The 20,678-nt window shown below is 48.0% G+C and overlaps 1 protein-coding gene across 1 annotated transcript in view; it reads right to left on the bottom strand.

The window, feature by feature from the left end:
• Positions 1–2,618: 2,618 nt before the first annotated feature.
• The window catches only part of LOC124042662 (importin subunit alpha-7), a 30,387-nt gene continuing 12,327 nt past the window's right edge, over positions 2,619–20,678 (bottom strand). The window contains exons 6-12 of the mRNA XM_046360744.1: positions 19,012–19,100; positions 18,793–18,892; positions 12,871–13,034; positions 12,203–12,407; positions 9,568–9,695; positions 6,753–6,943; positions 2,619–3,382 (exon numbers count right to left, since the gene is read on the bottom strand). Coding sequence (XP_046216700.1) covers positions 3,195–3,382; positions 6,753–6,943; positions 9,568–9,695; positions 12,203–12,407; positions 12,871–13,034; positions 18,793–18,892; positions 19,012–19,100 — 1,065 coding nt within the window. The 3' untranslated portion in view covers positions 2,619–3,194. The remainder of the gene's footprint in view (positions 3,383–6,752; positions 6,944–9,567; positions 9,696–12,202; positions 12,408–12,870; positions 13,035–18,792; positions 18,893–19,011; positions 19,101–20,678) is intronic.

Here is a 20,678-nt window from a genome sequence, read left to right as displayed (position 1 = left end):
CCAGGGCCCTAATCCCTATATAATACACTATTTTAGACCAGGGCCCTAATCCCTATATAGTACACTATTTTAGACCAGGGCCCTATTCCATATATAGTACATTATTTTAGACCAGGGCCCTAATCCCTATATAGTACACTATTTTAGACCAGGGCCCTATTCCCTATATAGTGCACTATTTTAGACCAGGGCCCTAATCCCTATATAGTACACTATTTTAGACCAGGGCCCTATTCCCTATATAGTGCACTATTTTAGACCAGGGCCCTAATCCCTATATAGTACACTATTTTAGACCAGGGCCCTATATAGTACATTATTTTAGACCAGGGCCCTAATCCCTATATAGTACACTATTTTAGACCAGGGCCCTATTCCCTATATAGTGCACTATTTTAGACCAGGGCCCTAATCCCTATATAGTACACTATTTTAGACCAGGGCCCTATTCCCTATATAGTGCACTATTTTAGACCAGGGCCCTAATCCCTATATAGTACACTATTTTAGACCAGGGCCCTATTCCCTATATAGTGCACTATTTTAGACCAGGGCCCTAATCCCTATATAGTACACTATTTTAGACCAGGGCCCTATATAGTACACTATTTTAGACCAGGGCCCCATATAGTACACTATTTTAGACCAGGGCCCTATATAGTACACTATTTTAGACCCTATATAGGGCCCTATTTTAGACCAGGGCCCTATATAGTACACTATTTTAGACCAGGGCCCTATATAGTGCACTATTTTAGACCAGGGCCCTATATAGTACACTATTTTAGACCAGGGCCCTATATAGTACACTATTTTATATAGTGCACTATTTTAGACCAGGGCCCTATATAGTACATTATTTTATATAGTGCACTATTTTAGACCAGGGCCCTAATCCCTATATAGTGCACTATTTTAGACCAGGGCCCTAATCCCTATATAGTACACTATTTTAGACCAGGGCCCTATATAGTACACTATTTTAGACCAGGGCCCTATATAGTACACTATTTTATATAGTGCACTATTTTAGACCAGGGCCCTATATAGTACATTATTTTATATAGTGCACTATTTTAGACCAGGGCCCTAATCCCTATATAGTGCACTATTTTAGACCAGGGCCCTAATCCCTATATAGTACACTATTTTAGACCAGGGCCCTAATCCCTATATAGTGCACTACTTTAGACCAGGGCCCTAATCCCTATATAGTGCACTATTTTAGACCAGGGCCCTAATCCCTATATAGTACACTATTTTAGACCAGGGCCCTAATCCCTATATAGTACACTATTTTAGACCAGGGCCCTAATCCCTATATAGTACACTATTTTAGACCAGGGCCCTAATCCCTATATAGTACACTATTTTAGACCAGGGCCCTATATAGTGCACTACTTTAGACCAGGGCCCTAATCCCTATATAGTACACTATTTTAGACCAGGGCCCTAATCCCTATATAGTACACTATTTTAGACCAGGGCCCATAGGGCTTAGCGTGCCATTCAGAACGCATCCCGGGCCCAAAACCCCCCAACCTTACATGCAGGTGAGTAAATAGGATCACAGTGAATCTAACATTGATGCCTGATTTACGTGAAGCTGAGTTACATGTTTTTATCTCAAGTTACTGTAGCCCCCCCCCAGCGGTCTGCCGTTTTAATAGCTAGAATCACGTCATAATTCAAATCTATGGTTATTAAGAACACAGCACACAACGAACATTAGATCTCCAGCTATATCCAGATCAAGCTAGCAACATAGGTATTTTAACTGTTATACGATTCAATATGGACCCCCCCCTCCCTCACCTTAAATCCCCTTCCCCATCCCATCCCATCCCACATCCAGAAGTTTCTGGGTTTACGATTTAGACCCCAACATTTTGCTCCACCCTCGTCATCCCTCCCCAGGTCCAAGAAATCATCTGATACAAACAAAACAAAAAAAGTTGCTAAAAAAAAGTTGTAAGAAATTAAATAGTAGAGAAAGGACCGTCAGTTCTAGAAGGAGAGAACCTTGGGTCAACACTCCAAACCAGAATTCTAGAATTACTAAGAATCCCTTAGTGGAACCCTGTATGTCTGATCAGACAGAAACCAATGTGAATGAGGGTTTGGCCTCTGAGTTCTATTGCTAACAGTAAGGAAGCCTTCAGCCTGGGGACACTAGTTTTCAGGTGGTACACTGAGATGTGCTTCAGAACAGGCCGGGGGGGGGCAGGGCTGACAAAAGAATAAATAAGTGAAATAACACTCATCACTCGAGGTCAGATTTGACCCCCCACATCCTAAAGGTCACCCCTACGGGCCGACAGGGAGCAGTAAAAACCACAACAAGCCACTGCTACTGTCAGAAGAAAATCAGGACTATCAACAGTACTGGCGGTATTTCTCAATGTATCTACGCGTTTCAAACCTGCCCTGGTGTGTGATCACGGCCCTGGTGTGTGTGATCACGGCCCTGGTGTGTGTGATCACGGCCCTGGTGTGTGTGATCACGGCCCTGGTGTGTGTGATCACGGCCCTGGTGTGTGTGATCACGGCCCTGGTGTGTGTGATCACGGCCCTGGTGTGTGTGATCACGGCCCTGGTGTGTGTGATCACGGCCCTGGTGTGTGTGATCACGGCCCTGGTGTGTGTGATCACGGCCCTGGTGTGTGTGATCACGGCCCTGGTGTGTGATCACGGCCCTGGTGTGTGATCACGGCTCTGGTGTGTGATCACGGCCCTGGTGTGTGATCACGGCCCTGGTGTGTGATCACTGATCTGGAAGAGCTGTGTTTTAAATCATCAGGTCATGTGGTGCGAGTTCAGCTCTCCGATTGGCTCCTCGGCCGAGGCGTGGTGTTCTGTTAGAAGTGTCTGATCTGTTTGGGTAGGTAGAGACACGCTCACGGGGATTGGGTAATATAGGTTGGATAAAGCCTTCCATGGGAGAGGACAACGTTCTATCTTCCACGGTTGAGCCTGGAAGGTCACAGTGGAGAAAGGATAGTGCACAGGTAGCAGAGCTAGCCACGGGCTGGGGCATATAGGATGGGTGGTGGTGGGAGGGACACAGGGACCCTAATTTACCTCAAAACCCTCCATTGGTAGGGGATATGGGGGAAGAAGTTAACCGAAAGCCTTCCAATGGGATCCATGGGTAAATGAGTGATGTTTGGATGAACCAAAGGGAAGGGAGGGCGTTATAGCTGGAAGCCCTCCATGGGTGCTTCCTGCTGGGGGAAGAGGAACTGCTGGTTGACCTGGTCCACCGGAGGAGCCAGGTTCTGGTCCTCCTCCTCCACTCCAAAGTAGTGCTCTATCAGATCAAAGGCCTTCTGGTAGATCTCCTGGTTCTCATGGCTCTGAAGGAACTCGATCTTATCCAGACCTGGAGATGGAGAGGAGAGTTTATTTATTCATACACCGCGGTAGATTATGCAACTGTATGTACGCGGAAGTCTGTCTGCGTCTGTCTGTCTGTCTGTGGAAGTGCGTTTGTGTACTGTACGAACGTGTCTGTCTCTGTCTGTCAGTCAGTCACGTGTCTATACTGTATGAATGTGTTTGTGTACATGTACCTCAGAACAGTAGCAGTTGTTGGTATTATACAGTGCATTTCAGCAAGTATTCAGACCCCTTGACCTTTTCCACATGTTATATAAATCTACACACAACGCCCCATAATGACAAAGCGAAACACATGTTTTTCGATTAACCCCCCCCCCAGAAATACCATAAGTATTCAGACCCTTTGCTATGAGAGTCGAAAATTAAGCTCATGTGCATCCTGTTTCCATTGATCATCCTTGAGATGTTTCTACAACTTGATTGGAGTCCACCTGTGGTAAATTCAATTGATTGGGCATTGGAAAGGCACACACCTGTCTATATAAGGTCACACAGTTGACAGTGCATGTCAGAGCAAAAACCAAGACAGGAGGTCGAAGGAATTGTCCGTAGAGCTCCAAGACGGGATTTTGTCAAGGCACAGATCTGGGGCAGGGTATCAAAACATTTCTGCAGCATCGAAGGTCCCCAAGAACACAGTGGCCTCCATCATTCTTAAATGGAACCACCAATACTCTTCATAGAGCTGGCCAAACTGACCAATAAGGGTAGAAGGGCCTTGGTCAGGGAGGTGAAGAACCCAATGATCACTGACAGAGCTCCAGAGTTCCTCTGTGGAGATGGGAGAACATTCCAGAAGGACAACCCATCTCTGCAGCACTCCACCAGACCTTTGTTAGAGTAGCCAGATGGAAGCCACTCCTCAGTAAAAAGGCATGACAGCCCGCTTGGAGTTTGCCAAAAGGTACCTAAAGTACTCTGAGCATTAGAAACAAGATTCTCTGGTCTGATGAAACCAAGATTGAACTCTTTGGCCTGAATGACAAGCGTCATGTCTGGAGGAAACCTGGCACCATCCCTACGGTGAAGCATGGTGGTGGCAGCATCATGCTGTGGGGATGTTTTTCAGTAGCAGGGACTGGGAGACTAGACAGGATAGGGGGAAAGATAAATGGAGCAAAGTACAGAGAGATCCTTGATGAAAACCTGCTCTAGAGCGCTCAGGACCTCAGACTGGGGCAAAGATTCACCTTCCAACAGAAAAGAATGGGAGAACCTCCCCAAATACAGGTATGCCAAGCTTGTAGCATCAAACCCAAGAAGAATGGAGGCTGTAATCGCTGCTAAAAGGTGCTTCAACAAAGTACTGAGTAAAGGGTCTGAATACGAACATAACTGTGATATTTCCTGTTTTAAAAACCTGTCATTATGGGGTTTGTAGATTTAAGTGGCATGAATACTTTTCAAATGTACGTACTACAGTGAGGGGGAAAAGTATTTGATCCCTTGCTGATTTTGTACGTTTGCCCACTGACAAAGAAACGACCAGTCTATAACTTTAACGGTTGATTTGAACAGTGAGAGACAGAATAACAACAAAATTCAGAAAAACGCATGTCAAAAATGTTGTTATAAAATTGACTTGCATTTTTAATGAGGGAAATAAGTATTTGACCCCTCTGCAAAACATGACTTAGTACTTGGTGGCAAAACCCTTGTTGGGCAATCAGAGGTCAGACATTTCTTGTAGTTGGCCACCAGGTTTGCACACATCTCAGGAGGGATTTTGTCCCACTCCTCTTGGTAGAATCATCTCCAAGTCATTAAGGTTTCGAGGCTGACGTTTGGCAACTCGAACCTTCAGCTCCCTCCACAGATTTTCTATGGGATTAAGGTCTGGAGACTGGCTAGGCCACCCCAGGAGTTTAATGTGCTTCTTCTTGAGCCACTCCTTTGTTGCCTTGGCCGTGTGTTTTGGGTCATTGTCATGCTGGAATACCCATCCACGACCCATTTTCAATGCCCTGGCTGAGGGAAGGAGGTTCTCACCCAACATCGTCCCTTTGATGCGGTGAAGTTGTCCTGTCCCCTGAGCAGAAAAACACCCCCAAAGCATAATGTTTCCACCTCCATGTTTGACGGTGGGGATGGTGTTCTTGGGGTCATAGGCAGCAGTCCTCCTCCTCCAAACACAGCGAGTTGAAATGATGCCAAAGAGCTCCATTTTGGTCTCATCTGACCACAACACTTTCACCCAGTTGTCCTCTGAATCATTCATATGGTCATTGGCAAACTTCAGACCGGCATGTATATGTGTTTTCTTGAGCAGGGGGAACTTGCGGGCGCTGCAGGATTTCAGTCCTTCACAGCATAGTGTGTTACCAATTGTTTTCTTGGTGACTATGGTCCCACCTGCCTTGAGATCATTGACAAGATCCTCCCGTGTAGTTCTGGGCTGATTCCTCACCGTTCTCATGATCATTGCAACTCCACGAGGTGAGATCTTGCATGGAGCCCAGGCTGAGGGAGATTGACAGTTCTTTTGTGTTTCTTCCATTTGCGAATAATCGCACCAACTGTTGTCACCTTCTCACCAAGCTGCTTGGCGATGGTCTTGTAGCCCATTCCAGCCTTGTGTAGGTCTACAATCTTGTCCCTGACATCCTTGGAGAGCTCTTTGGTCTTGGCCATGGTGGAGAGTTTGGAATCTGATTGATTGCTTCTGTGGACAGGTGTCTTTTATACAGGTAACAAACTGAGATTAGGAGCACTCCCTTGAAGAGTGTGCTCCTAATCTCAGCTCATTACCAGTATAAAAGACACCTGGGAGCCTGAAATCTTTCTGATTGAGACAGGGTCTAATACCTACATTCCCCCATTAAAATGCAAACAATTTATAACATTTTTTGACATGCATTTTTCTGGATTTTTGTGTTATTCTGTCTCTCACTGTTCAAATAAACCTTCCATTAAAATTATAGACTGATCATTTCTTTGTCAGTGGGCAAACGTACAAAATCAGCAGGGGATCAAATACTTTTCCCCCTCACTGTATAGGCCTCAGAGAGAGCAGTAGGGGTTGATGTGTGTATATACATACTATAGGCCTCAGAGAGAGCAGTAGGGGTTGATGTGTGTATATACATACTATAGGCCTCAGAGAGAGCAGTAGGGGGGTTTGATGTGTGTATATACATACTATAGGCCTCAGAGAGAGCAGTAGGGGTTGATGTGTGTGTGTGTGTGTACGTACCATAGGCCTCCTCTATGAGAGAGCAGTAGGGGTTGATGTGTGTATGTACATACTATAGGCCTCCTCTATGAGAGAGCAGTAGGGGTTGATGTGTGTGTGTGTACGTACCATAGGCCTCCTCTATGAGAGAGCAGTAGGGGTTGATGTGTGTACGTACCATAGGCCTCCTCTATGAGAGAGCAGTAGGGGTTGATGCCGGTACCACTGGGACCTGCATCCTGCTTGGCCTCTTGGTCTCCCAGTCTCAGAATGTTCTCCAGACCGTTCAGAGACACCTGGACTATCTTACTGTCCATCACGGTCAACAGGTCACACAGAGGCTTGATACAGCCCAGGTTCACCAGGTACCTAGAGAGAGAGACAGAGAGAGAGAGACAGAGAATTAAAGATGGAGAAAAAGGGAGAGACAGGAAGAGATTGTGTCAGACCTGGACCCTGACAGTAAATCTCAGAAAGACAAAAAATAATGGTGTTCCAAAAAAAGGTCCAGTTACCAGGACAACAAATAAACAAATTCCATCTAGACACCGTTGCCCTAGATCACACAAACTACACATACCTCAGCCTAAACATCACCACCACAAAGCTGAGAGACAAGGCAAGGGTCTTCAATTTACAAAAATGAATTTTATTTGAATTGACGGATTAGAATGTAATGTTTACTGTTCATATTTATAAAAACAAATGTTTTCTCCCCAATTTCATGATTACGATCTTGTCTCATTGCTGCAACTCCCCTACAGGCTCGGGAGAGCCATACCGTGCTTTTTAACACCTGCTCGTTTGACCCGGAAGCCAGCTACACCAATGTGTTGGATGAAACTCCAGCAGGTATATTTCACTGGTCATCTCCAAAGCCAACAACTCCTTTGGCCGCCTTTCCTTCCAGTTCTCTGCTTCCAATGACTGGAACAAATGGCCAAAATCACTGAAGCTGGAGACCCACATCTCCCTCAATTGGTTTAAGCACCAGCTGTCAGAGCAGCTCACAGATCACTGCACCTGTACATAGCCCATCTGTAAAACAGCCCATCTAACTACCTCATCCCCATATAGCTATTATTTTGTGTTGCTCTACTTGCATATCATCATCTGCATATCTTACACAGTGTTAACACTAAATTGTAATTATTTCACCTCTATGGACTATTTATTGCCTTACACCTCCCTAATCTTCTACATTTGCTCATAGATTTTTTCTATTGTGTTATTGACCGTACGTTTGTTAATGTGTAACTCTGTGTTGTTGATTTTGTCACACTGCTTTGCTTTATCTTGGCCAGGTCTCAGTTGTAAATGAGAACTTGTTCTCAACTGGCCTCCCTGGTTAAATAAAGGTGAAATAAAATAAATAAAAACACTGCTCAACTGACAACCGAAGTCAGCCTGCAGTTGCCCGTTCCCACCACAAGTAGTCGCTAGAGCGCGATGAGCCAAGCCCCCTCGGCCAAACCCTACCCTAACGAAACTGGGCCAATTGTCCCTACGGGACTTCAAGGTCACGGCTGGTAATGACTACAGCCTGGGATCGAACCCCAGGCTGTAGTGACGCCGCAACACTGCGATGCAGTGCCTTAGAACGATGCGCCACACTGGGAGGACTACTGTTAATTTTTTATTGTTTATTTCACTTGCTTTGGCAATGTAGACATATGTTTCCCATGCCAATAAAAGCCCTTTGAAGAGAGAAAGAGAGAGAGAGAGAGAGAGAGAGAGAGAGAGAGAGAGAGAGAGAAAGAGAGAGAGAAAGAGACAGAGAGAGAGACAGAGAGAGAGACAGAGAGAGAGACAGAGAGAGAGACAGAGAGAGAGACAGAGAGAGAGACAGAGAGAGAGACAGAGAGAGACAGAGAGAGACAGAGAGAGAGACAGAGAGAGAGAGAGAGAGAGAGAGAGAGACAGAGAGAGAGACAGAGAGAGAGAGACAGAGAGAGACAGAGAGACAGAGAGAGACAGAGAGAAGGACTTGTGTGAGTGACGGCAACAATCCAGACGCCTGACAAAATGCAGCGGCCCGAGACAGAACGTGTGTTAGTGTCTCGTGACATTCCACTGACGGAGGGAAAAAAGAACTGCTGCGTAATTCAACATAGACAAAAAGCTTTCCTCTAGGCCTCACACACACCATCAAACAGCTCCTGTTTGATATAACGGGGACAACCTTGGTATTACCGAATGCAGACCATGGAAACACTGCTAAGACTGGTATCACAGACTCCAGGAGGAAACAGGGAAAAACTAACACCAATCCCATAGACCCATCCCTCTTCCCTCTTCTGACATGGACAAGGTTTCATTACCTGTCCTGGTGAGGTGGGCGTGGCTTTACTACCTGTCCTGGTGAGGTGGGCGTGGCTTTACTACCTGTCCTGGTGAGGTGGGCGTGGCTTTACTACCTGTTCTGGTGAGGTGGGCGTGGCTTTACTACCTGTTCTGGTGAGGTGGGCATGGCTTTACTACCTGTTCTGGTGAGGTGGGCGTGGCTTTACTACCTGTTCTGGTGAGGTGGGCGTGGCTTTACTACCTGTTCTGGTGAGGTGGGCGTGGCTTTACTACCTGTTCTGGTGAGGTGGGCGTGGCTTTACTACCTGTTCTGGTGAGGTGGGCGTGGCGTTACTACCTGTTCTGGTGAAGTGGGCGTGGCTTTATTACCTGTTCTGGTGAAGTGGGCGTGGCTTTATTACCTATTCTGGTGAAGTGGGCGTGGCTTTATTACCTGTTCTGGTGAAGTGGGCGTGGCTTTATTACCTGTTCTGGTGAAGTGGGCGTGGCTTTATTACCTGTTCTGGTGAAGTGGGCGTGGCTTTATTACCTGTTCTGGTGAAGTGGGCGTGGCTTTATTACCTGTTCTGGTGAAGTGGGCGTGGCTTTATTACCTGTTCTGGTGAGGTGGGCGTGGCTTTATTACCTGTTCTGGTGAGGTGGGCGTGGCTTTATTACCTGTTCTGGTGAGGTAGGCGTGGCTTTATTACCTGATCTGTTCTGGTGTTCCTCCAGAGGTGGCGTTAGTAATGGCCCAGGCTGCTTCCTTCCTGGTTCTGAACTCTGCCTTCTGCAGGATGTCGATCAGCACAGGGAAGATGTTGGCGTCGATCACCGTCTTAGGAGAAACGAGAGGAAGTGAAAACGGTTGAGTGGAGACAGAGATGCCCGCAACCTAAACTGGAGGCAACACAAGCTCTTCATGCAGACCGAAGCCTGAGATAAGACCCAGATCCTGAAGACCTCTTTGGACCTGTGTAGTGTCTGTACTGTACCAGTCTGTGTTACGCATCTGTAGAGAACGGTATCTGGACCTCAACTGTGTCTGAGCCCTGTTGCCAGGGGTGATGTATAAAGTCTGGACCTCACCTGTGTCTGAGCCCTGTTGCCAGGGGTGATGTTTGTGTGTCTGTGTATAAAGTCTGGACCTCACCTGTATCTGAGCCCTGTTGCCAGGGGTGATGTATAAAGTCTGGACCTCACCTGTATCTGAGCCCTGTTGCCAAGGGTGATGTATAAAGTCTGGACCTCACCTGTATCTGAGCCAAACATCACCCCTTGTTGCCAGGGGTGATGTTTGTATGTGTATAAAGTCTGGACCTCACCTGTATCTGAGCCTTGTTGCCAGGGGTGATGTTTGTAAGTGTATAAAGTCTGGACCTCACCTGTATCTGAGCCTTGTTGCCAGGGGTGATGTTTGTATGTATATAAAGTTTGGACCTCACCTGTATCTGAGCCCTGTTGCCAGGGGTGATGTATAAAGTCTGGACCTCACCTGTATCTGAGCCTTGTTGCCAGGGGTGATGTTTGTATGTGTATAAAGTCTGGACCTCACCTGTATCTGAGCCCTGTTGCCAGGGGTGATGTTTGTATGTGTATAAAGTCTGGACCTCACCTGTATCTGAGCCCTGTTGCCAGGGGTGATGTTTGTATGTGTATAAAGTCTGGACCTCACCTGTATCTGAGCCTTGTTGCCAGGGGTGATGTTTGTATATGTATAAAGTCTGGACCTCACCTGTATCTGAGCCCTGTTGCCAGGGGTGATGTATAATGTCTGGACCTCACCTGTATCTGAGCCCTGTTGCCAGGGGTGATGTATAAAGTCTGGACCTCACCTGTATCTGAGCCCTGTTGCCAGGGGTGATGTTTGTATGTATATAAAGTCTGGACCTCACCTGTATCTGAGCCCTGTTGCCAGGGGTGATGTATAAAGTCTGGACCTCACCTGTATCTGAGCCCTGTTGCCAGGGGTGATGTATAAAGTCTGGACCTCACCTGTATCTGAGCCCTGTTGCCAGGGGTGATGTATAAAGTCTGGACCTCACCTGTATCTGAGCCCTTTTGCCAGGGGTGATGTATAATGTCTGGACCTCACCTGTATCTGAGCCCTGTTGCCAGCGGTGATGTATAAAGTCTGGACCTCACCTGTATCTGAGCCCTGTTGCCAGGGGTGATGTATAAAGTCTGGACCTCACCTGTATCTGAGCCCTGTTGCCAGGGGTGATGTATAAAGTCTGGACCTCACCTGTATCTGAGCCCTGTTGCCAGCGGTGATGTATAATGTCTGGACCTCACCTGTATCTGAGCCCTGTTGCCAGCGGTGATGTATAAAGTCTGGACCTCACCTGTATCTGAGCCCTGTTGCCAGGGGTGATGTATAAAGTCTGGACCTCACCTGTATCTGAGCCCTGTTGCCAGGATTGATGTATAATGTCTGGACCTCACCTGTATCTGAGCCCTTTTGCCAGGGGTGATGTATAAAGTCTGGACCTCACCTGTATCTGAGCCCTGTTGCCAGGGGTGATGTATAAAGTCTGGACCTCACCTGTATCTGAGCCCTGTTGCCAGGGGTGATGTATAAAGTCTGGACCTCACCTGTATCTGAGCCCTGTTGCCAGCGGTGATGTATAAAGTCTGGACCTCACCTGTATCTGAGCCCTGTTGCCAGGAGTGATGTATAAAGTCTGGACCTCACCTGTATCTGAGCCCTGTTGCCAGGGGTGATGTATAAAGTCTGGACCTCACCTGTATCTGAGCCCTGTTGCCAGGGGTGATGTATAAAGTCTGGACCTCACCTGTATCTGAGCCCTGTTGCCAGGGGTGATGTATAAAGTCTGGACCTCACCTGTATCTGAGCCCTGTTGCCAGGGGTGATGTATAAAGTCTGGACCTCACCTGTATCTGAGCCCTGTTGCCAGGGGTGATGTATAAAGTCTGGACCTCACCTGTATCTGAGCCCTGTTGCCAGGGGTGATGTATAAAGTCTGGACCTCACCTGTATCTGAGCCCTGTTGCCAGGGGTGATGTATAAAGTCTGGACCTCACCTGTATCTGAGCCCTGTTGCCAGCGGTGATGTATAAAGTCTGGACCTCACCTGTATCTGAGCCCTGTTGCCAGCGGTGATGTATAAAGTCTGGACCTCACCTGTATCTGAGCCCTGTTGCCAGCGGTGATGTATAAAGTCTGGACCTCACCTGTATCTGAGCCCTGTTGCCAGCGGTGATGTATAAAGTCTGGACCTCACCTGTATCTGAGCCCTGTTGCCAGCGGTGATGTATAAAGTCTGGACCTCACCTGTATCTGAGCCCTGTTGCCAGCGGTGATGTATAAAGTCTGGACCTCACCTGTATCTGAGCCCTGTTGCCAGCGGTGATGTTGGAGACGGTCCAGCAGGCTTCTTTCCGGATGGATTCTTTAGGACTACTCAGCAGGTGGAGCAGACAGGGCAGGGCTGAACAGTTCAACACCACCTGCGTCTGGATGTCGTCTCCCGTGACGATGTTCCCCACTGCTCTCAGAGCAGGAGACGCCACCTTGTAGTCCGTGTGCCTGACAGAGGGAACATTCAAAAGTCACTGCGCTGAGGCCCCTGAAGTCTGCACACACACCAGCAGCTCTACGAGGCGCCTGCACACACACTTACACCAGCAGCTCTACGAGGCGCCTGCAGAAACACACACACTTACATGAGCAGCTCTACGAGGCGCCTGCAGAAACACACACACTTACATGAGCAGCTCTACGAGGCGCCTGCACACACACTTACATGAGCAGCTCTACGAGGCGCCTGCACACACACTTACATGAGCAGCTCTACGAGGCGCCTGCACACACACTTACATGAGCAGCTCTACGAGGCGCCTGCAGAAACACACACACTTACATGAGCAGCTCTACGAGGCGCCTGCAGAAACACACACACTTACATGAGCAGCTCTACGAGGCGCCTGCAGAAACACACACACTTACATGAGCAGCTCTACGAGGCGCCTGCAGAAACACACACACTTACATGAGCAGCTCTACGAGGCGCCTGCAGACGCCGGAGTCGATGACAGCCTGGATCTTCTCGTTGGGTCCGTCAGAGAGGTAGGACAGAGCCCAGCAGGCATCTGCTAACAGATCTGAATCACTGCTGAACAACAGTCTAGACAGGACCTGTAGACAAGGGGACACCTGGAGGACAGAGGACCGACAGGGGGACAGTTAGTGTATTCTATCAGAGAGGTAGGACAGACCAGAGGACAGACAGGAGGACACCTGGGGGGGACAGAGAACAGACAAGATGACACCTGGGGGGGACAGAGAACAGACAGGAGGACACCTGGGGGGGACAGAGAACAGACAGGAGGACACCTGGGGGGGACAGAGAACAGACAGGAGGACACCTGGGGGGGGACAGAGGAACTGTTGGTCTGGGTTCTAAGAGTGTGTGAGTGAAGTTTGACATTTTCCCGAAGAGACCCTGAACCCCCCCCAAAAAAATGTTCCCTCAGTAAGAATAATGACATGACGATCGACACTTCTCAGAACAATTACAGCCAAAATCTTCACATTGACACAGGTCCACACCTGACTACATGATTGCCACCTGTCCACTGTCACCATCTCAAGCTGTCACTAAAGAGAAACTGAGCAACACTCCCGAGCAAGTTTGCTGTTAAAAAAAATTGAGGGAACATTTATGAGTAATGGCTTGTTAGGGATATCAGCTGGCTGATCCAATATCACGCGAGACAGCTGTGATGAAGCATTCATTCTGATAGGACAGAGCCGACATCACGCTCTGAATGTGAATATTCTGATAGGACAGAGCCGACATCACGCTCTGAATGTGAATATTCTGATAGGACAGAGCTGACATCACGCTCTGAACTCTGATATTCTCATTCTGATAGGACAGAGCCGACATCACGCTCTGAATGTGAATATTCTGATAGGACAGAGCCGACATCACGCTCTGAATGTGGATATTCTGATAGGACAGAGCTGACATCACGCTCTGAACTCTGATATTCTCATTCTGATAGGACAGAGCTGACATCACGCTCTGAACTCTGATATTCTCATTCTGATAGGACAGAGCCGACATCACGCTCTGAATGCTGATATTCTGATAGGACAGAGCCGACATCACGCTCTGAATGCTGATATTCTCTTTGTATAATGCGTATGGGTGCATTCTGTGCTAAGTCAATGATTTCAATATGAAAAAAAAACGACACTCTTAACATGCTCTGTCCTCCTCATCTCATTTAGTACAACTGGTAGGGCTCAATACTACGCCCTCTCTGCCACTATAACAGCCCATTAAATGGAGTTACTGTGACTAAGGGAAAGGTGACAGTCAAAGGCTATTGGGACACAGAGACTGATCTCCTCACCCAGGGTGAATCTCAAGTTTTAAAAATGGCTTCCAGGGCTGACGAAGCGGTATAACACTTCAGCCTACTGAGAGAGTCACACAGAGTGAGAGAAACTCTCACCTCTTCACATACCGTCCCCCCCTGGTCACATGCTGTCAGTCACTGGTCACATGCTGTCAGTCACTGGTCACATGCTGTCAGTCACTGGTCACATGCTGTCAGTCACTGGTCACATGCTGTCAGTCACTGGTCACATGCTGTCAGTCACTGGTCACATGCTGTCAGTCACTGGTCACATGCTGTCAGTCACTGGTCACATGCTGTCAGTCACTGGGGCTTTTATGTTCTGGCTGGCTTGAGTCACTAGCAGATCAAACCTTTAGCTAGCTACGATGAGCTAGCATTACAGTCTAGCTCCATGGACTCCAGACTGAGGCAAATAACACCTCATCTCCACTATAAGGGCCCTGGTCAATGCAGATCAAACCTTTAGCTAGGTGACAGTCAGCATTACAGACACTAGCTCCATGGACTCCAGACCAGGGGCAAATAACAAATCATCTCCTACATAGGGCCCTGGTCACTAGCAGATCAAACCTTTAGCTAGCTACGATGAGCTAGCATTACAGACTAGCTCCATGGACTCCAGACTGAGGCAAATAACACCTCATCTCCTACATAGGGCCCTGGTCACTAGCAGATCAAACCTTTAGTCACTAGCTCATGAGCTAGCATTACAGACTAGCTCCATGGACTCCAGACTGATGCTAACACCTCAGTCATAGGGCCCTGGTCACTAGCAGATCAAACCTTTCACTGGATGAGCTAGCATTACAGACTAGCTCCATGGACTCCAGACTGAGGCAAATAACACCTCATCTCCTACATAGGGCCCTGGTCACTAGCAGATCAAACCTTTAGCTAGCACGATGAGCTAGCATTACAGACTAGCTCCATGGACTCCAGACTGAGGCAAATAACACCTCATCTCCTACATAGGGCCCTGGTCACTAGCAGATCAAACCTTTAGCTAGCACGATGAGCTAGCATTACAGACTAGCTCCATGGACTCCAGACTGAGGCAAATAACACCTCATCTCCTACATAGGGCCCTGGTCACTAGCAGATCAAACCTTTAGCTAGCTACGATGAGCTAGCATTACAGACTAGCTCCATGGACTCCAGACTGAGGCAAATAACACCTCATCTCCTACATAGGGCCCTGGTCACTAGCAGATTAAACCAGTAGCTAGCTAGCTAACTAGCTAACAGCAGGGAATAACACCTCATCTCCTACATAGGGCCCTGGTCACTAGCAGATTAAACCAGTAGCTAGCTAGCTAACTAGCTAACAGCAGGGAATAACACCTCATCTCCTACATAGGGCCCTGGTCACTAGCAGATTAAACCAGTAGCTAGCTAGCTAACAGCAGGGAATAACACCTCATCTCCTACATAGGGCCCTGGTCACTAGCAGATTAAACCAGTAGCTAACAGCAGGGAATAACACCTCATCTCCTACATAGGGCCCTGGTCACTAGTAGATTAAACCAGTAGCTAGCTAGCTAACAGCAGGGAATAACACCTCATCTCCTACATAGGGCCCTGGTCACTAGTAGATTAAACCAGTAGCTAGCTAGCTAACAGCAGGGAATAACACCTCATCTCTTACATAGGGCCCTGGTCACTAGTAGATTAAACCAGTAGCTAGCTAGCTAACAGCAGGGAATAACACCTCATCTCCTACATAGGGCCCTGGTCATTAGTAGTGCCCTATAGGAGTCAAAAGACTGAGTTCACAGAGCTAGAGGTTACGGTTCACATTCAGAACTCAATGAGTCCACTGCTTTCAACTACAAGCGGTTTGGAAAGTCTTTATACCAATTATGGAGTTAACCTACTTCTTTAGGCTTAGCTAGCTGTTACCGCTTATATTGTAGCATACACACAGAGAGAGAACCTACTTCTTTAGGCTTAGCTAGCTGTTACCGCTTATATTGTAGCATACACACAGAGAGAGAACCTACTTCTTTAGGCTTAGCTAGCTGTTACCGCTTATATTGTAGCATACACACAGAGAGAGAGGTAGTGATATTAAGGACACACAGAGAGAGGTAGTGATATTAAGGACACACAGAGAGAGGTAGTGATAATAAGGACACAGACAGAGAGAGAGGTAGTGATATTAAGGACACAGACAGAGAGAGAGGTAGTGATATTAAGGACACAGAGACAGAGAGAGAGGTAGTGATAATAAGGACACACAGAGAGAGAGAGGTAGTGATAATAAGGACACAGAGAGAGAGAGGTAGTGATAATAAGGACACAGAGAGAGAGGTAGTGATAATAAGGACACACAGAGAGAGAGAGAGAGAGAGAGAGAGAGAGAGAGAGAGAGAGGTGATATTAAGGACACACAGAGAGAGAGAGAGAGAGAGAGGTAGTGATATTAAGGACACACAGAGAGAGAGAGAGGTAGTGATATTAAGGACACACAGAGAGAGAGAGGTAGTGATATTAAGGACACACAGAGAGAGAGAGAGAAGTAGTGATATTAAGGACACACAGAGAGAGAGGTAGTGATAATAAGGACACAGAGAGAGAGAGGTAGTGATATTAAGGACACACAGAGAGAGAGGTAGTGATATTAAGGACACACAGAGAGAGAGGTAGTGATATTAAGGACACAGAGAGAGAGAGAGAGGTAGTGATAAGGACACAGAGAGAGAGGTAGTGATAATAAGGACACACAGAGAGAGAGGTAGTGATATTAAGGACACACAGAGAGAGAGGTAGTGATATTAAGGACACACACAGAGAGAGGTAGTGATATTAAGGACACACAGAGAGAGAGGTAGTGATATTAAGGACACAGAGAGAGAGAGAGGTAGTGATATTAAGGACAGAGACAGAGAGACGGGTAGTGATATTAAGGACACAGAGACAGAGAGACGGGTAGTGATAATAAGGACACACAGAGAGAGAGAGGTAGTGATAATAAGGACACACAGAGAGAGAGAGAGTAGTGATAGTGATATTAAGGACACACAGAGAGAGGTAGTGATAATAAGGACACACAGAGAGAGAGGTAGTGATATTAAGGACACACAGAGAGAGAGGTAGTGATATTAAGGACACACAGAGAGAGAGAGGTAGTGATATTAAGGACACACAGAGAGAGAGAGGTAGTGATAATAAGGACACACAGAGAGAGAGGTAGTGATATTAAGGACACACAGAGAGAGAGGTAGTGATAATAAGGACACACAGAGAGAGAGAGAGGTAGTGATATTAAGGACACAGAGAGAGAGAGAGGTAGTGATAATAAGTGATATTAGTGATATTAAGGACACACAGAGAGAGAGAGGTAGTGATATTAAGGACACACAGAGAGAGAGAGAGGTAGTGATATTAAGGACACACAGAGAGAGAGAGAGGTAGTGATATTAAGGACACAGAGAGAGAGAGTAGTGATATTAAGGACACACAGAGAGAGAGAGGTAGTGATATTAAGGACACAGAGAGAGAGAGAGAGGTAGTGATATTGATAGTGATAAGGACACACAGAGAGAGAGGTAATGATATTAAGGACACACAGAGAGAGAGAGAGGTAGTGATATTAAGGACACAGTGAGAGAGGTAGTGATATTAAGGACACACAGAGAGAGAGAAAGGTAGTGATATTAAGGACACGCCAATCAGAGATCAGATTTATAGAACACTAATCCTTATCCTATTAGAATGTTCTGACTACACCAACATTCCTTCCTGGCTCCAAACCATTCTACAAATGTGAACTATGTCTGACACCATGCCTATTTTCAGCTGGGGGGGGGGAGGGGGGTTGGGAATCAGACAACAGAAGCTGTGTTAAAGTAGTGGAGACATGTGCAGAGACGATGAAGCAGAGGGTTGCCTTCCCCCTTAACATCCTCCTTCCCTAGCCCCTCAAATCTTTCCTGGTTGGATACATCTAATATAGAGATGGTTTCATTTAGACTTCCATAGGGCTCTTTGGATACATCTAATATAGAGATGGTTTCATTTAGACTTCCATAGGGCTCTTTGGATACATCTAATATAGAGATGGCTTCATTTAGACTTCCATAGGGCTTCATTTAGACTTCCATAGGGCTCTTTCGATACATCTAATATAGAGATGGTTTCATTTAGACTTCCATAGGGCTCTTTGGATACATCTAATATAGAGATGGTTTCATTTAGACTTCCATAGGGCTCTTTGGATACATCTAATATAGAGATGGCTTCATTTAGACTTCCATAGGGCTCCTTGGATACATCTAATATAGAGATGGTTTCATTTAGACTTCCATAGGGCTCTTTGGATACATCTAATATAGAGATGGTTTCACTGGATGTCATAAGGTAATGCACCAATTTGTAGAGATGGTTTCTTAAATGTAAATGTAATTTAGACTTCCATAGGGCTCTTTGGATACATCTAATATAGAGATGGTTTCATTTAGACTTCCATAGGGCTCCTTGGATACATCTAATATAGAGATGGGGGCAGGGGGTTGGGACAGTGGGTGGGATTAGGGTGTTACCTTCTCAAATACAGGTGGGGGGCTCTTCCCCCTGCACAGGTTAGACAGAGCCCACACTGCATTCCTGGTCATGCTCAGTCTGGTGGATTTAGTCAGAAGCCTGGAGAGGAACCGGGGAGAGGAACCATGAGAGTAGTAGATATCAGAGGACACAGGACCTCCACTCTGATTTCACTGACACATCAACATAAACAGTAGTGTGTGATTGTGTGCGCTCACATTAATAGTGGTGGCAGGATATTACAGTTGAGTACGTAGTCTCTGCACACTGCACTGTCCCCTGCTATGTTACCCAACGCCCACACTGCCTGAGAGAGAGGGGAGAGGGGGGGGGGAGAGAGGGGGAGAGAGAGGGAGAGAGAGAGGAGAGGAGAGAGGCAAGAGGGAGAGTGGAGGCAAGAGGGAGAGTGGAGGCAAGAGGGAGAGTGGAGGCAAGAGGGAGAGAGAGGAGGCAAGAGGGAGAGTGGAGGCAAGAGGGAGAGAGGAGGCAAGAGGGGAGAGAGGAGGCAAGAGGGAGAGAGAGGAGGCAAGAGGGAGAGAGAGGAGGCAAGAGGGAGAGAGAGGAGGCAAGAGGGAGAGAGAGGAGGCAAGAGGGAGAGAGGAGGCAAGAGGGAGAGAGAGGAGGCAAGAGGGGAGAGAGGAGGCAAGAGGGAGTGGAGGCAAGAGGAGCAAAGCAAGAGGGAGGAGAGGAGGCAGAGAGGGAGAGAGAGGAGGCAAGAGGGAGAGAGAGGAGGCAAGAGGGAGAGAGGAGGCAAAGAGGGAGGAGAGAGGAGAGCAGGAGGCAAGAGGGAGAGAGGAGGCAAGAGGGAGAGAGAGGAGGCAAGAGGGAGAGAGGAGGCAAGAGGAGGAGAGGAGGAGAGAGGAGGAGAGGAGAGAGGAGGAGGAGAGAGGAGGGAGGAGGGAGAGAGGAGGCAAGAGGGAGAGAGAGGAGGCAAGAGGGAGAGAGAGGAGGCAAGAGGGAGAGGGAGCAAGAGGAGAAGAGGGCAAGAGAGAGGAGGCAGAGGGAGGAGAGGCAAGAGGGGAGAGGAGGCAAGAGAGGGAGAGGGAGGCAAGAGGAGGCAAGAGGAGGAGGAGAGAGAGGAGGCAAGAGGGAGAGAGAGAGGAGGCAGAGAGGAGGAGAGAGGGGGAGAGGAGGCAAGAGGAGGAGAGAGGGGGAGAGGCAAGAGGAGAGAGAGAGGAGGAGAGAGGAGGCAAGAGGAGAGAGGAGGAGAGGGAAGAGGAGGAGAGAGGAGGCAAGAGGAGGAGAGGAGAGGAGGCAAGAGGGAGAGAGGAGGCAAGAGGGAGAGAGGGGAGAGGAGGAGAGGAGGCAAGAGGGGGAGAGGAGGCAAGAGGAGGAGAGGAGGAGAGGAGGCAAGAGGAGGGAGAGAGAGGAGGAGAGGAAGAGGGGAGAGAGGAGGGAGGAGAGAGGGGAGGAGAGAGAGGAGGAGAGAGGAGGCAAGAGGGAGAGAGGGCAAGAGGAGGAGGAGAGGAGGCAAGAGGGGAGGAGGAGAGGAGGAGGGGGAGGGAGGAGGAGGAGAGAGGAGGGGAGGAGGAGAGGAGAGGAGAGAGGAGGAGAGAGGGAGAGAGGAGGAGGGAGAGAGGAGGAGAGAGGAGGAGAGGAGGAGAGAGAGGGAGGAGAGAGGAGGGAGAGAGGAGGGAGAGGAGGGAGAGGAGGGGAGAGGAGGGAGAGGAGGAGGGGGAGAGGAGGAGAGAGGGGGAGAGGAGGAGAGAGAGGGGGGAGAGGAGGAGAGAGGGGGAGAGGAGGAGAGAGGGGAGAGAGGAGAGAGAGAGGGAGAGAGGAGGAGAGAGGGAGAGAGGAGGAGAGAGGAGAGGAGAGAGAGAGAGGAGAGAGGAGGAGGGAGAGGAGGAGAGAGAGAGGAGGGAGAGGAGGAGAGAGGAGGGGAGAG

The sequence above is a fragment of the Oncorhynchus gorbuscha genome, linkage group LG09 (genome assembly GCF_021184085.1).
Source record: "Oncorhynchus gorbuscha isolate QuinsamMale2020 ecotype Even-year linkage group LG09, OgorEven_v1.0, whole genome shotgun sequence".
NCBI classification, from domain to species: domain Eukaryota; kingdom Metazoa; phylum Chordata; class Actinopteri; order Salmoniformes; family Salmonidae; genus Oncorhynchus; species Oncorhynchus gorbuscha.
The sequence above is the reverse complement of the archived record's forward strand: the minus strand, read 5'-3'. Positions and strand labels throughout refer to the sequence as shown.